General features: G+C 40.9%; 1 protein-coding gene across 2 annotated transcripts; it reads left to right on the top strand.

Annotated features, from left to right (window-relative positions):
- Positions 1-607: 607 nt before the first annotated feature.
- LOC133948742 (phosphatidylinositol transfer protein beta isoform-like) lies at positions 608-16852 on the top strand. Of its 2 annotated transcripts, XM_062382725.1 has the most exons (12): positions 608-692; positions 4157-4187; positions 4856-5001; positions 5240-5331; positions 5725-5732; positions 5851-5925; positions 6017-6100; positions 8467-8544; positions 11222-11332; positions 11704-11826; positions 12512-12568; positions 14139-16852. In XM_062382725.1, exons 1-11 carry the CDS (start codon positions 613-615, stop codon positions 12557-12559), a joined length of 876 nt encoding a protein of 291 aa, XP_062238709.1. In that variant the 5' UTR covers positions 608-612; the 3' UTR covers positions 12560-12568; positions 14139-16852. The 2 variants fall into 2 exon arrangements, with proteins under 2 accessions (XP_062238709.1, XP_062238699.1); XM_062382715.1 differs by lacking the exon at positions 12512-12568.
- The last annotated feature ends 558 nt before the right edge of the window (positions 16853-17410 follow it).

Below are 17410 nucleotides of genomic sequence, written 5' to 3'. Positions count from 1 at the left end.
TCTACCTATCCATCCATCCATCCCTACCTACTTATCTACCCCATTACCTACCTACTTATCCACCTTCCGACTTTCTTGCCGACATATCAACCCCCTACCTACCTACCCATTTAGATATCTACCTACCTGTTTATCCTGCTGACATTCTCACCCACTTAACCTATCCATCAATCTATCGTCTTACCCAAAGATTTATCTATCTTTCTACTGAGCCGGCTAGATGTCTATGAATCGATCTATCTATCTATTCATTTATCCGTCTATCTGTCTGTCTGTCTGTATGTATGTATCTATCCATCTATCTGTCTGTCTGCCTGTCTGTCTGTCTGTCTGTCTATCCATCTATCTATATATATATATATATATGTGTCTATATCCACCTATCTGTCTGCCTGTCTATCCATCTATCTGTCTGTCTGTCTGTCTCTCTCTTTCTTCTCTCTCTCTCTATATGTATATATATATATGTGTCTGTCTTCCTGTCTATCTATCTATCTGGCTGACAAGCATACATGGACCTGATTGGTCGCTACAGATGCGTAGTTCCCCTGTTCCACCCTCTCACCAATCGGCGCTCATAGGGGCGGGCCCGGGCGCAGCTCTTAGGAGCTGATGACGTCAGCAGCGCTGAGGGTAGCGGAGCAGCGGCAGTCGTGTGTCGAGAGGAAGAAGATGACTCTCATCAAGGAGTAGTAAGTTTCCAACTCACTAACCTGTACCCGCCTCCGTCCGGACTCCCGCTGGGGTTTCGATTTGATCACTGTGGTGGGGGGGTTTGTTTCAGTGGCTGGAAACTGATGGAAACTTTTCACCTTGTTTTAGTGTGTGTGTGTGTGTTAGTGTGTCAGACACACGAGGGGAGCGCGGCTTTGCCCAGGAGCAGCTGTGGCCTACCGGCTTGGACAGACACGTCTGCGCCTCTAACGGGTTCTCTAGCGTCCACACGTGAAGCCGCTGGTTCTCCAGCGCGTCGGCCTGTGACTGGGTTGTGAGTTTGAAGGGGCACCGCGCTCACCTTAGTTCAACCTGAGCGGACTAGAGCTAAGAAGTAGCTCTCGTTCTGCTAACGTTGCTAACCTAAAGGCATAAGTTGAACGGGAAGTCTGCAGCGCTGCTCGTGTTATCTCGGCCACATCGACCCGTAAAGCCGTGCTGACGCCAGCTAGTCTCACCTGAGATAATAGACTTTAATGTAATGCAAATTCATCGGATTTGCTTGTGTGTCAAACCAAGCTCTTCCTGGCTTGGTAGAGGTGGTAGTTTCCAGGTAAGGCTAGCTAACTTACCTTTTAGTTGTCATGATGTTGTATCAGAATATACTCGTGTTGACATTAAACCAGCATCCCCAGTTTGAGTGTTTCCAACTAGACATGGTTCTACGTGTTTAGCTAATGGTCTCTTAACACTTTTATAAAGTTGTTAACTTACTTTGTACCTTCGGGTAATGGTTGCTAACCTCAACTTGGGCTTCAACAGTAAATTAAGTGGTGGTCGTTTGAATGCAGACAGGAAACTTCTTCTCTCCTATTTGTCAAGTAGTAACTTTTACCTCTTTCAGTGGGATGGAAATAATTAATTAAATCATTCAAATTGAAAACCACTATTTATACTTGATCAAATTGGTGTGATTGTGGCTCATGGATGTTCAGTGGTTTGATTTTGACATTTTGAACTTTATTATACAGTCTATATGATATTTCTTTTAAATCCATACCGTTTGTGTTTCCTTTACACATTCATTAATACTATCACTTAAGTGATTGTTTGGGGAGGGGGGCGTTTGTATCTTTCCAACAGATAAACATGACCTTCCACAACAGGAGTTCCTTTTTATTATCTTCAGGTCAGAAGTTATGTGAGGACACATCTCCTTGATTTTGAGAGAGTAGGGCCAAATGAATTAGATCATTCTCTAACTTTTCGTCAGGTCTGAAATATAATTTTGTCTCTCTAGAATTCCTTGCAGAATATATCTCAGAACACTTCCCACACTATCGAGGCAGAATGGGAAGCTGAGCTTGGTGAACAACTATTGTAGGATATCTGAGATAAAAGCCTGAGATATATTCATGCCTGCTCGGTCAATGCACGTCACCGTCTAATACAATTTAAGATTTTACATAGATTGCACATTCAGAGATGGAACTACTGAGATTGTTTCCGGATGTCTCAGCACAGTGTGATAAATGTGGCTCAACAGAATCCACCCTATTACACAGTTCCGCCCTATGTCCTTATTTTCAGAACTTTGGGATTGGGATGTTTGGAGGGGGAGTTAAAACCTGATCCGGTACTAATCCCCAGAGGAGTAACAGAAAGGCTGAGCAAACTGCAGATGTCTCAACACGGTTCTTTTCTTCTCACTGCCAAGAAGCTCATCTTTCTTTATTGGAAGAATAAAGAAGTATCCACAATAAAACCTCGTCTAAATGAAATGATACACACTTCATGCTGTGTGCATTTCTTGAAGAGAATTAGATTTGTTCTCAAAAAACAATTCTTACTTGAACGGCTAGAACACCTCAAAAATTGCATACATCCACAGGTAGCACTCAATCATTGATGGCCCTATGGTATAGATATGATATATTGTGTCGTCATTTAGGTTTCTTCTGTTTGTCAGTTTGTTTTGAAAGAGAAGGGTGCCTAAATGGAGAACTTTTGTGACGCTGATTTAACTTCACATAAACTAGAAATACAACATTTTATATATTGGGGATATTGCAACTGTGTCTGAATTTAATAATCCTGGGGATGATTGAAATACATACAGGTAGTACAAGAAGTCCCCTCACGACGATGAAAATAATTTAATGTCACCACTGCACTCAGTGAGTTTTTCTTTTATTAATGATATCACTGCTGTGGCCACCAAACTCTGTCTGTCTTCACATCCAACTCACTCACAAGCTCTTCAGAGTCGGTTGCTTGAGGCAATGATTCACCTGAGAAGACCATTGTTCACCCTGGTTGTTTAATATTCATTAGTTGCAGGTGGACTGGTGAACTTTGCCTTCAGTCGTGCCTGCGCCGGTTATAATCATACATTTATTTTGGGTATGCCATCATGGGTTTCCTTGTGAAGATTAGGGCCCAGTCACTTAAAAAAAAACATGTCTGTGAGACTGTGACGAAGCTTCGCCGCCCATTCCCTTCCAATCGCTGTGATCGAGGAAACCAATAAAACATTTGCTTCCTATGGCACGGCAAATTATACCTCAGCTTATTGTGAAGTTCAACTGTTGTGAACTTTAACATGTGCGACCATGTCCTTAACCTTCTTCATCCTCAGGTTAATGAAGTCATTTTATTTCTAGACAAAACATTAATTCTCATTGTCACGTCTCATTTTATTGTCATCATCCATCCACATTAGAGCACAATGGTGCAATAAAAGGTAAAAATGCAGTGTCACGCACAGCCGTGCTTTATATTTATGCTTTTGAGAGAACTTCCTCTGTGTGTTTGTGTGAAAAAGAGTAGACATGTATTATTTTTAGCCCAAAATGACTCTCACATTTTCCTTTACTACTCTTCCTCTCCCGCCTCTTTTCTATTGACTGCTCCTTATGGTGTGGCTGTATCCAAACCTGGCTTCTCTCAGCTCTAACTTTTCCACTCTGCTCTTATGTTGGTTTCCTCTCCTATTGCTGAAGTCAGCAGTACGGTGAACTGGGCTGTAGTCGTAGGGAGTGACCACGACCAGCTTCTTGTGCCTTACCTCAAAGTTCAAATCTTTCTCTGCATTAAGGAGGTTATTTCTAATCCTATGATGAAGTTTGGATTTCTAGTATGTTGACCGTAACCGACAATTAAAAGGTCACAGTCATGATGAATATTTAAATACAGAAGTTTCACCTTTCTCGATATGGAGACTTTTTATGGTTCAGCAATGAATTTTCTGTTTTATTTGATGTGCTATTTATGGATCTGCGGTATTGGTGGGTCCTGACTGATTTGATCGATTTTGATTAATTTGAATTTATACATTTTGTTTTGTACAATATAGTTGAATTTACTTTTGGTGTAAGTTTACACTTAACCTTGTTCATTCTGAGTTAAAGAAATTCTGATGTTAACAGAATTGTTTAATATTGAACAGTGTAACTTACAAAATAAAATAAAATTATACTAATCTTCTCACTTTCTTTTGCAGCCGGGTGGTTTTACCCTGTAGTGTCGAGGAGGTGAGTAATTGTTTTCTCATCTCCCTAATGATTATGTTGATAAAATTACTATTGTATTTATGTTTATTTTATAGCCTTTTCAACAGTCTGCCCTCTTCATAAATGGCATGTGTGGTGACAGGAGAGGGGCACTTGCAATTATGTAGAGATCTTTTTATGAATTAAGTAGTCTGTTCATTTAAGTTTCACTAAACTAGTTTTAAAACTATTTCCACTTGGTCCACAGTTCATTCTTTCTTTTTTTTGGCCAATTGTGTGGCATTTTAAAACTCATTCTGAATAAATGCTAACCAAGTGTTCTCTTACATTGAAAAACACAAAGTTCGGCTAGATGACATAAGCCAACATCTAAGCTTCTGTTGATTAGTGAAATCTGTGTGAAATCCACTTTACACTCTCCAGGTTGCCCTTGATTAAATTTGGTTTATAGGGCAGTATAATAAAAAAAGATGCCTACCTGGCTCCCACCTGAAGCTTGTATTAAAAATGCTTATTCAAACATTTGTATCTCACTTGTTTGGTGATTGAAACGTCATTTATTGCTGTGTCCAGTTTCAGAACACAGAGTATACTTTATTGAATGTAAAGCATAAGCAAGTTACTGTTGAACAGTTTTCATGTATTTTCTTTGGTCACAGTTGTTCATGTTAATGTTGTTTGTGAAACAGTACCAAGTGGCGCAACTGTTTTCTGTGGCTGAGGCCAGTAAAAATGAGACGGGCGGTGGTGAGGGCATTGAGGTACTGAAGAACGAGCCCTATGAAAAAGATGGAGAGAAAGGACAGTATACACATAAAATCTACCACTTAAAGAGGTATGTGCTTTCTTTTTTAAAGCTATTATTTGACCTCATAACTGCCCTCACACAATGCAATAGCACTGTGCCACCAGGTAGTGGCAGTGTTGTCTAAGCTTTGTTGTGAAACATTCCAAGTAGTTAATTCGCCTTCTCTTTTGCAGTCTTTCCTCTAGAAACACTAATGGTGTATTGATGCGTCTTCTTTTCCCCTTTCTCTGCCTGCACTTACCCATCCTCTACCTCCACCCTACAGTCGGGTACCAGGGCTTATCAGGTACTTGGCTCCAGAGAGCGCCATGGTATTCCATGAAAAAGCTTGGAATGCCTACCCCTACTGCAGAACCAGTGAGTTCCCCTCCGATATCACTTTACCTTGCTTTATCCTTGAAACCCTTTAGTCCTCTCATTACATTTACATTACATGTCATTTGGCTGACGCTTTTGTACAAAGTGACCTACAATTAGTACACTCAACATTTATGAGGGGCCATTTAGGGGTTCAATATCTTGCCAAGGATACTTCGGCATGCAGATGGGAGAGAGTGGGGTTTGAACCTTCTTGTTGGAGAGCCACCACTCTAACCACTAGGACACACCACCCCGCTCTCCATGGTTAAACACACGTGTGTTAATTGCATGTTCTGTTGGTGTGAATTTATTTTCTTTTTGTGGTTTGTATGCATTTTTAATGGTTTTTTATCCCTTTTTTTTTGCTCCTCATGTCTGACCTTGATCAAGTTGTGACGGTAGGTAACCTTAAATAAACTTTGTGTTGCATAAATTGTCAAAATATTCTAGTTGTAACTAAGTTAATGTTGCTCAAGCCACTGATATACATTATTACTCATGTCGTGATGCTTCTAGAACGAGTATATGAAAGACAATTTCTTCATTAAAATCGAGACGTGGCACAAACCAGACATTGGAACTCAAGAAAACGTGAGCACCTCTGCATAATATCAAACATCAATCTCACAACCAGTTTTCAGTTTATATGCTCTTATTGCATTTTTGTTTTTGTTTTTTCAAGGTGCACGGACTAGACCAGGCCACATGGGACAAGGTTACTGTCGTGCCAATTGACATCGCAGACAATCTAAAAGTGGAGGCTGCCGTAAGTACAATCTATCTGATCGGCACATTTTATGTGCAAGAGAAATTGGCGCCTTCATGTGGAGAAACCTGATCACTACCAAGCTAACGTCCAATCCTAATCCAGAAATCCATGAATGTTTTAAATGTTCTTGACCAGCCGTGATTTACCTTTTTAAGTACATCTTTAAAAACGTCCACAGACAAAATACTTTCGTCCTTTTCAAAAGAGATTTTGTGTTGTTCTGAACTTGCAGATCATCACAATGGAGAAACTAGTATCTGTAGATGTTTGACATAAAAGTAAGCAATTTGATTAATTCAATTCATTGTTTTGAATGCACAGTTGATCCACTGTTGGAGTAAGTTATTGTTTTTCCCAAAAGACCAATAATAACTAAATAAAAATAAATCATTTTATATATAGGCCTTTTTTCAGAGCACTCGAGGTCCCTTTACACGGCAGAGATAAAATCACAACAAAAAACAATGAGATTTAAAAATGGAGAGTCAATGTTACAAATGTCTGGTGGTAAAGATCTCCAGAGGCGGGGAGCGGCTGAATGCTGTAGACCCCATGGTTGCCAAACAGGCAGCTGGTACAGTGAGCAAATTCAACTCTGAAAAACAAATCCGGTCATTATCTAGATTTGAGCCCATGCATCCAAGCATTTCTATCTCTACTTCTCTCTTATGTCCACTAGGGCTGTTGTAAGTGGAATTGGAGTGGATCTAAAGCTGATTTTTTTTTTTTTATATATATACACACACACACACACATCTTCTCATCCAGTCATTTTTGGTATCTGCCAATTCCGACTACAGCATCGTACTTCTATTAACATTGATTAAATGTTGCTTCAATAGCATATATGTATGGATGTGTGCATGTATATTTGTATGTTTCTTGTCACAATGACGTATCAAAGCTGTAGACTACCTAAAATTAAGCTTTTGTTCTTATGAAATTCTTGATATTTACAAAGCTCAACAATCACTCACTGTTTTCTATTTGTAAATATTGTTGCATACAAGCTAATTTGTATCAAGAAATCTTAGAAATTGAACACACCATGGAAAATTGCCTTAATAATATTTCAGAATATAAATGAGTTTTAATACTCAATTTGGAGTCTCTGAAATCTTATTTGAAGATGTTACACATTATTGCTGTAATTTGACATCCCATTGCCTCATTTCACCGTGGCTGTGTGTGCATGTGTGGCTATTTGACTAAGCAGCATTAGTTTGTGTGTGTGTGTACGTGTTTGTATGCGGTGGGTAGTTAACGAGGCGGACGTGTTTGCCTTTCTGGAGCAGTGTGTTGTGTCTGAGGGCCCTATCAGCCCTCAGCCTCGGGCATGGCTGCAGGGCCTGAGGCACACCGCCAGCACAGATGAGTTTGTTAGTGTAATTAAAGCTCACAGTGCTTCGTATGCTGGAACTAGACAAACACACACACTCGCACGACGCAAACACACTTGCGCTCTTCACACACACTCTTTAACTCGAGGAGTAGCTCCTTTCGTCTACCACGGCACATCGATTCACAGGCCTCATTAGTGCACCACACTGTATTGTTATAGTGATGGAGCTCTCAGCATTAAAACAGCCAAATTAGTTTGTGTGTGTGTTTGTTAGCGTGGGTTTCTATCTCTCTCCACACGTTGGGCACCCTCCTGTTGGCCGATAGCCCTGAAAAGTAGCTTTTAGCTGCAGGCGCATCATGATTTATTTGAAATTGCTGGGCCCTTGAGCTGTTGATAATTTGAAAGCCATTTCATTTATTTGTATATTATTTCTCTGCTGCTTTATGAAGTCAACTTTGTCATGTCACTGTATTTTTCTAAATGCTTTTTAAAATATTTTCCAAGTGGTTTGTTCAGTAAAATGGGTTTGACAAGATATTACTGTTGGTACTGAATGTATAGAATAAATACTGCTGTGGCAGTTGGAGCAGTAGTAGACTCAAAGACATGCCTACTTGAAAGTACAGCAACACAAGCATTACCTGTGTTGATAGATAGAAACTTTCACTTAGAAATATTGGCTCGTCTATCACCTTAATTGAATAAACATTGCCAGTGGCATCAGTGCCCCTTAGTCGTAGCCTCCAAGCTGCCAGTTCAGTGACATACTGAATGCTATAATGAAATAAAAATGTAATTTTCTTAGTGCTTTGTCTAAAAACCTAAATTACAGAAATGTCTATCACTCTTTCTTTCTTTCTTTCTTTTTATTTGAACCCAATTGTTCATGGTGCAGCAGTATTCATGAATAAATGTAAATCAGTAATACAGAAATGTATTGAATGGTGTTTAAAAGTTAAATACTAGTAATGTGTGTTGTTTCGTATTGATTGATTTATATAATTTGTTCTCACAATAGGACTACAAGCCAGATGAGGATCCTACCAAGTTCAAGTCAGTTAAGACGGGCAGAGGACCTCTTGGGCCCAACTGGAAGGTAATGCACTTGTGAAGTGTGGAAATTCAATTCAAAACATTCACACACAAATGGAGATTAATGCCCCACAATTCAACCAATGTCTTGAACCTGTATACCAGACTATTTAAAGGCAGTATACATGTATTTTTACCAAGCTAACATATCATGTCTCTGATTGTGTTTTAATACCGGCAAAAAGACGTTGAGTAAGGATGGGGCATGAACCACTTTGGATGGTTTAAAAAAAATACAAATGGAAAGTGTGTCAGGTAACTGTCATTCACACTAGACCCAGGTCTGATCTGGGATAATCACGTACAGGTTCTCATGATTTAAAAATGGTTGCTGGAGTTTTTTCTGAAAAATTCAGTTTATCTGTAATTTAATCTTTAGTATCTTAAAGTACTGAATAAACTAAAGTTTGTCAAAGTAAGATGAAAGCATATGGAACATCCATAAATCGGTGTCGAGCAGAAGGCCCTCCCCGCAGCAAGGCCTATGCCACCTCTGAAGAAGCTTCAGGGTCGGGAGACAACATGCATACAACTATCGAAGAAACCCACAACAACAAAAAAGACACTTGAACACATGACATTGCCTGAAGGTATGTGGGAGACTCTGAATTACAGTAGAAGAAAGTTCCATGGTCTGGGACCAAACACTGAGCTTTGTGTGTTTGTTGTCTGCTGGTGGCAGCATCACGCTGTGGGGACGCTTCTTTGCACTGACTCTCTGAGGGTTTATGAAGATGGCAGGTTAAAGTAATGTAGCAGAAGAAAGAAGAGAGGCTGCTCGATCTTCATGAGAACTGCTCCTTTGGAGGTTTATTTTCCAGCAAGACAACAACCCTGAAAATAAACTCAAAGTTACTCAGGAAATGCCTAAACACAAATTGATGTTCGTGTTGTGGAGTTTCAGAGTCCCAGTCCAGACCTCAATCAAATCAAGAGTTTGTGGCTGGACTTGGAACATGTTTTCTGTCATGGTCACTATGAAACTTGACTGAACTTAGGCAGTTTTTCCACGAAAAAGGGGATGTTTTAAATTGTAGTGAAGCAAAATCATATTCACGCAGACTTTAACTTGCACAGTATTTGTCTTGTATTTAATTTAGATTAATTTGTAGATTGTAGTTTGGTTTTCACACAGACTAGTGCCTGTAATCAGAGCTGGTGGAAGGCTGGAGTGGTGTCCGTAGCTCTGTAGCTGCAGTTTGAAGACAAATCACCTCTTTCTTCGCTCTAATTGCACGTGATAGAAACGTTAAGTCTCCAGCTCAGATAAAGATTCTATTCTGAGCTCCGTCTGCCATCCTTTGTGTGAGACAGAAGATGAAGACAGAAATGGGACAGTTTGTATTGACATTGATTCTAAATTTGACAAGCAGCACTTCTGAATAAAGACTGATGTACTTTTGATTAAAAGTAATAAGTCAATAAGACGGAGCTCATCCATTCGGAGTTACTTTGTCAGGAGTTTTTTTAGCCTCCCCTCTAAACCCCATCATAACCCACAGCCTCACAAACGGGTCCTGCTCACTTTTACAGCACAGAGAATTTTCTGTTCGGCAGTGGAGCCCTCAAAGTTCACCATGGGAAACTTTCCTCTGCTTCAAGAATGTTCACAGAACAAAGGCAGCCAAACGGCTTTTAAAAAGTACGAATAAAGAAGCACAACTTTTTATTTTGTGTTTTTAATTAGATCACTTTCCCGTCCGCTGTGGACATGGGGAAAAATACTGTTTTTGAAAAGGTGAAAAAAAAATTTTATGTGACAACAGAGGCACAATCTCTGCCAGCTTCTCAGAGCAATACAACTCTTGTCTATCTCTGCATGCACACATGCTTGCATATCAGTACCCTTTGTATTTCTGAAAACTTCTTCTCCTTTGAGTGGGGCACAGAGAGGGAGAGAAGAAATGTCACCGTAAATGTTTTGATGTAGAATCCGTTTCATGTGAAGTTCTCCTTTTAGCGATGACAACTTTTCTAAACCCACTGCAAATTTAGAAATGTTTCTCATTTCCCCTCTCTCGCTCTCCGCCATGATCGCGGCATCAAACGGCAGTGGGATGAGGGTGATTGAGGCGGGTCTGTGGCATTTTCGCTTGGAATGCCGAGCCAGAATGAAGTGATTAATTAAACAGGTGTTCTCTGAGGGAGAGTGTGTGTTCTGGGGGCGAGCAGGTCCTAGGTGTTAATAATGTAACCAGCTTTGCACCGCGACACCCTTATCGTTTCGCGAGCAGCGTTTTATCCGCCTTCCGTGGCCACAAAGGCATGCCTGTTGGGAAAGGTGTCGCTGTCAGGGCGGAGGCAGAGAAATTGTCCCTTTATCTGGAGTTTATCCACTTTGCTCTGCCCCAACCCCCTCTTCCTTTTCTTCTCTTTAGAGGGAGGCAGAGTGCAAGCAGCAGATGGATTTAGAAAGTGTGTTGTAGATTAGGGTTCTTTTATCTGTGCAGAGCACATCGTCATATTTATAATTATTTCAGCAAGCTCCATACCCAAAGCATTATGTATTAATGATTTTTAGCTTTGAATGCAGCCACGTTTAGTCAAAAAAATATTCTCTGTCTGCTGCTGCAGTTTTCCACAATTATTTTCTGCTTGGAAAGTTTTTGCTGTTATTCATTCTGATACTGAGCTTTTTAAAAAGTGATGTGTTTTTAAGTCTGCTGTTCTTCTCCCGACAGAGAGAGTTGGGTAGTCAGACTGACTGCCCAAAGATGTGTGCCTACAAACTGGTCACAGTCAAGTTCAAGTGGTGGGGTCTGCAGAACAAAGCGGAGAACATAATCCATGATGTAAGTGACAGGTTTACACTTCACACGTCTATTTATCATGGGGCATGAGATGAATTCAGATTCTGGAAGCTTCAGTTTGCAGAAGTCTTACTCCTCTAGGTCTTTTGAGCAATACCAGTGCAGGGCGATGAGTCAGTATTGTTGCAGAATCTATCATGATGGTATTATTGTTTCACGTGTAATTCCACAATGACTCATATTTATTTTTTACCTGCCTGTAATTAATGCTCAGCGTTGAATAAATTGTCTATTGTCATTTTAAATTCAATTTCAGCATTGTGTTTATCTTTCTAAATGGCGGAATTAATCCTGTGATATTGATTCTATTCACGTCTTCCAACTCTAACCGAGTCTTTCACTGTCTCCCTCAGCAAGAGAAGAGGATTTTCACTAACTTTCACCGCCAAGTCTTCTGCTGGATTGATAAATGGGTGGACCTGACTATGGAGGATATCCGGCGGATGGAGGCAGAGACCCAGAAGGAGTTGGAGGATGTGAGTAAAAGTTACCCTTAATTACAAATAAACCCTGTACTTGTTGGGCTTTGTGCAGGGAACTGTCTCTGAACTCAAAACATGTACAGACTGCAGATGATCAAATGTGATGTTAACGTTTTTTATCATACAGAGTTGTCCTAGTGATGTTAAACAGGAAACCTGCTTTAAGTATACAATTTTTATAAATCTAAACCCTCTTTCTGAATAAACATCTAGAAAATACTATTAATACTGTAGATATTAATGAAAATGTCTTAATTTAGCAATTGTGAAAGTGCCACTGTTTTCAAAACTTGTATTTCCATTTTATATGATGAATATTCATGTGTCCATTTAACATAAACCATTAAAATGTGTGGAATTTATGGTTTAATATAAACTATTATAGTAATATTAACTGCCAATAGTAAATACTAATATTTTATGAATGTATATCTATTGCTACTTTCAGCTTTCTGTGGGGAGCAAAATATGAGTTTTTGTTCATTAAATATAAAGCATAAGAACGGTTTTCTCTTTCTACATTTTGCTCTATAAATTTTAAATCTTTATATTTCAGAATACACTTTAGGATTCATAACAAGCTAAAAGAAACCAAACCATACGTGGCACGGTGCTAGCTGCCCACCACAGGCTTCCTCGTTGCTCTGTCCCTGATCTCCTGTCCCTTCTTTTTGTCCAGATGCGTAAGAAGGGCTCTGTGCGAGGTACAAAGCCTGCAGACGGGTAGCTAGGCCAGGTAGAAACTGAGTGTTGCTCTCTAAGTTGTCACTGGTAAAGGCCGATCTCGGCTCCCTGTGGGGTTTCTGTGTTGCTGCACGTCTATGTTGCTCGCACTCTCTACTCTTCGGTGTTGTGAAGGGCTTTTAATCTGTCTTTATGTGCACGCATATGATTGTATGCTTTCACATGCAACCCCATAACTCACTCTGAATTAGTTAATCAATAACACCAGATCATAGAGATGTATGACGTATATACTATATTGTTCACTCTCATGCCGACCCAGTGGAAATGGTTTGCCTGAGTGAGTGAGTGTGTGTGTGTGTGTTGTACATGTGTACACGTTCTTGTCTTCTCGATATATCCAGACATCTGGGCAAACATTCTCAGAATCACACATGCTATTTTTTAAGAGGGGCCCAGCAGTTTGAAGAAAAATCCTCAGAAGACCAGCTCAAGACTAGTACCTGCATCTAGAGCTCCCCAAAGAGGAGCACGAGACAGAGAAGTGGTTCCTCTTTTTAAATCACAGGCTTTCATTTCTGTGAGTCACCCTCTGCAATGTCTGACCACTGGTTTGCTCTTTGGAACAAATCAAAATATTAATCTGGCAGCATTTGGCCATACAAGGAGAAAAAGTGAGGAATCCAGGCCGGACTGGCCAAAGTGAACCTGGCTCAAACATTCCTGGCTTACTACCAGCATACAGCATTTCAGGCCGACCACCCCCCACACCCCCATCTCGCCCAATTCAGCATGTGTTTCCCATTTTCCCTTGGAGTAAGTAAACAGGCGGTTACCATCAAAGAAGGCTGCGGTGAGGAGGCAGACAAGGCCTGAACCTCTGGGCTTTAGGGTCAGAAGGGTCACAGTCGAGACTGTTTCGGGCCAAACTGCGTGATTACAGCCAAAGCCTACACGCACAAACTTGACCATTCAGGTTCTTGACAAGGCAGAGGGTGAATGAGAAACTCTGCGTTGCACCAGCAGTCATGTTGGCTGTTTGCATATACCAGCCTGGTGGTGTTGGTGTAAGAAGGTGGAGGCATGAGAAAAGGGGCAAGTAAAGGGAGGGCTTCAAGATGGCTCCCTTCTCCTCATTAACATACAAATGGAATTCTGTAGTTGAGAAGGAATCTATGCTGTGATTGAGCAAGAGGGGAGGGAGGAAGTGGGAGGGTGAATCCTCGTGCCATTTCATCAGATCTGTCTATTCCTCTGTTTAGAGCCACTGTTGGTTTGAACTGTTCCATTAAGGTGTAGCCTATCAGATCGTAGCACTAATTGACTTTCCAAAGCCATCAGCCTCAGGATGGGAGAATGGGAAAGTGATGCTTTTATCCAGCTGGATTACAAACGAGACGGTTGATAACTTCGGAAAAGATTTTGAGGAAAAGCTCTAGATTTTAACTTGTAAAAATACAAACATATTTAATGGTTTGTGATGCAAGTAAAATTTAGAATCCCTTTTGCACTGTTACTAGCAAACATTCAATATTCCCACTGAATGCAAACATCCACCAAACTTGCCCTCACCTGTTCGGCCTACACAAGCCTAACTCTATTCTTTTTATTTCCCCCCACAGCTTCGCAGACGGGGTGAAGTTCGAGGAACCACTGCTGCAGAATAAAGAAAAGGCAACAGATCTTAAACACCCATGATGACGGCAGCAATGGTCCCCCGGTGCCTCTTTTACCTTAACTGATCCATGCTGTGGGGGGAGGGGCCACTGCTACCTGCAATCAATAGAGCGGATCCCTGGCTTGCACTCAATCATAGACAATCTATCCACTGAGGAATTGATTTCTAGAAACCAGCATGATCCCTGCTGATAAGACTCTGGTTAATTTTGATCCCCTGGGCAGAGAAACGCAGGGTTTCAGCATCATGTTATTGACGAGACCCAACATTCTGGAGCGATGAAGAAGAGCTGCTTGAAGTAGAGATGTGGTTTTTTTTGTTTTTTTCTTTTACAAAAGCGATTCACTGGTTTGATTTCACAGTGGCAGGTGTAGGACCAACAATTTCCTCTGTACTTTCTTGTTTTTTTTCTTTTTCCCTTCCTTTTTTGCTGATGTTTATCCTCCAAAACATTCCTCTCTGGATGATCTTTGTCTCCTTGGTTTTTAACTGTACACAGTGTGGTTCAGTGGTTTGCATTCCCTGGCATGAGTCTGTCTGTTTGTCATACTCGTGTTCCTTCCTGCCACAGCCTCCATTAAGAGATTACTAACACCCTTGGCACCTTGGCCCATTGCAATCCTCCCCCCACTCTACCCAAAGCACTGCATCTTATTAGCACTGACAATCATGCCCGAACAGGTATTCACTCTCACTCCCATACAGATTTAATAGAACCCCCCACATACACGTCCATATGACACGCGTACATCGCGCTCATGAGGGTAAACATGTGAATTAATTTTCACACGCACTCGCAGGTGCGGGCGCCTTTGTGGTGACTGATCTCCCAAAAATTCATACTGGGCAGATCTATGCAGGCTTGTTCAGCTAAAGGAAGTTACTTTGGAAATGTTTACAGATCATGCTGACGCTCTTCCCCCCCCCCCCAACCCCCCGCGCACAAACACTCCATATTCAGAAGACATTCTCTCACAATGTACAACACAGCATTCCCCTCCATACTGATGTCCCTTGTGATAACAGGCACCGAAAAACGGCCACAGATGGTGCTGCACCCCTCCAGCCTCTTTGTCATCAAACCACACGGCTTGTCGCGTGCCCCCCCACCCCCCCACCTCCCAAAAGGCCTGTCCCACACGTGGTTCTCCGAGGACGACCATCTCCAAGTGACCTCTTCTGTTTTCATGTGTTTACAGATTCATAATTGCCTTCCCAGTGTGCACACTTCGCCAGCACCACACACTTGCTTGCCTTAATCTCAAGACCTTTTATATTTATCGGACCTATCAAACCTCTTGCAGCTCTGCTGCCAGCTGTTGCTCTAGCTACCTCCCCTATCGCTGACAGGCAATCGAGCTAACGACTAAATGTTAGCAGTAGCTTTTAGCTGCCACTTGATGGGAGTAAATCATATCACAGCTCCAAGAGCAAAGTTGATTTGTGATGACTCCTGGATTTCTTCAGGGTGTGGAATGCCATGCGATTCCCTTGTTTCTTAAGTGTCACAGCGCCTGAGCAAATGGAATTCCTTCAGCAAGAAGAACTCAGTATGTTTGTGCTGTAACAGCCAGTGTGCACTATTGTTGCCCCAAAGGGCTGATTCACTTCTGTGCCTCAAACCAGCCATGTTAGTGGATATGCCATTTTGATGACACAACTTGAGCTCCATAGTGCACTTTCTCCCCTCAGGCTTCAGACTCATGGCACTGGCCTACCGTGTTGATCATAACTGGTGTTAAATACACAACTGTATACAGTACAAAAGGTTTCCTTGGCTCATTCTTACTGTTTGTGGGTTTTTTTTCCTGGTGTGTCTCCAGTTGTGCAACAGTAATCTGGGGTTTGTTTTTATAGATCTATTATCCAGTTTTAAGACACTGATGCAGCATTACTTTGCTCAAATAAGTTTTTATTTCCTTCTTTCTGGCGAGGGAATACAATCATTTCCTTTCGTAATGGGTTATTGGCTTGTACTAAACAGCATAAATAGATTTCTGATATGTTTACATGTATTCAGCAACTGTACACTGTTTTAAATATAGGAAAGTTTCAGTCTGAGGCCACATTTTTCAAAACAACAAAAGTCTTCTCAGGTGAACAATACAGCGCAAGGACCTATTTGATATTCCTGCTCCTCAGTTGCCCCAGACCACTGACTTCCTCTCACCGTTCCATAGTTAGCGATGGGAAATGTGGTGCTATAGTTGGATTATGACAGGAGCTGGTTGTGATACAGTCTAGTTGGAGTAAATGAGTCAGTTGGTGTTTGTGATGGTGGAGCAGTATGCAATCAAAGAGTGTAAAATATATAATCCATGTTTCCAAGTCTATCTTAATTATTCTTGCGGTCTGCTGAATACAGAACCCAGTGGCTAAGGAGAATAACTTCCATCAGTGGTTTTCCATCTGTTTAAGATGATGGAAATGGGGAGCGGAAGTGTTCACATGGATACTCTACAGTCTTATCCTAATTTATGAAATCTATGATTGTGTAATTTCTGAGCTGCTTGCTTTTTAATGTTTCTGATCAGCTTTTTGAAATTCAGGGGACATGGTAGTGAATGTATGATATTTTGTGCCTTTTTTCTCTCTGTAAATCTTCGTGCCATCTTCTTATTGTATCTCAATATCAAATAAAAAAGTTTATCTAGTTTACATTGTGCTCTTGTCTGATTGTTTGCTTGTTGGAGACTGGGCCCTGAGGACGGATATGTCCATACACAGACTCGAGGACAAACTGATTAGAATTTTGTGGCCGGGGGTCAAAGGTCATCTTGCAAACATTCACTTGAACTCTAGGAGGACTTGACTAGAAGTTTGAGATCAAAGGTCACGGTCACTGACCTCAAACCCTAATTTGCCTTGAGGAAGTTTTATCTTCAGATTGACTCGAGGGAAAAAAATTCAAAATTGGCACAAAGGTTCACTTAGACTAAGATATTAATTTTGTCCAGTTCTCATTTGGCCTCAGAGATGAATCGATAAGCAATCTGTCGGGGCCTGTGCCTGTAACATTACCTCTGACATAGTTTAAATTTTTTTGCTACTTCAATCCAGCACCTGGTTCTTATCAAGGTAATGCAACACTTTTTTTATATATATATATATATATATATATATATATATATATACTCTCTGATGACCTCATGATATAATAAACGTATGTAAACTGAAACTTGTGGTCGTCCCTTTTTTCTCCTCTTGTAAACCCTC

The sequence above is a fragment of the Platichthys flesus genome, chromosome 3 (assembly GCF_949316205.1).
Source record: "Platichthys flesus chromosome 3, fPlaFle2.1, whole genome shotgun sequence".
Classification (NCBI taxonomy): Eukaryota; Metazoa; Chordata; class Actinopteri; order Pleuronectiformes; family Pleuronectidae; genus Platichthys; species Platichthys flesus.
This window is presented reverse-complemented; position numbering and strand designations above follow the sequence as displayed.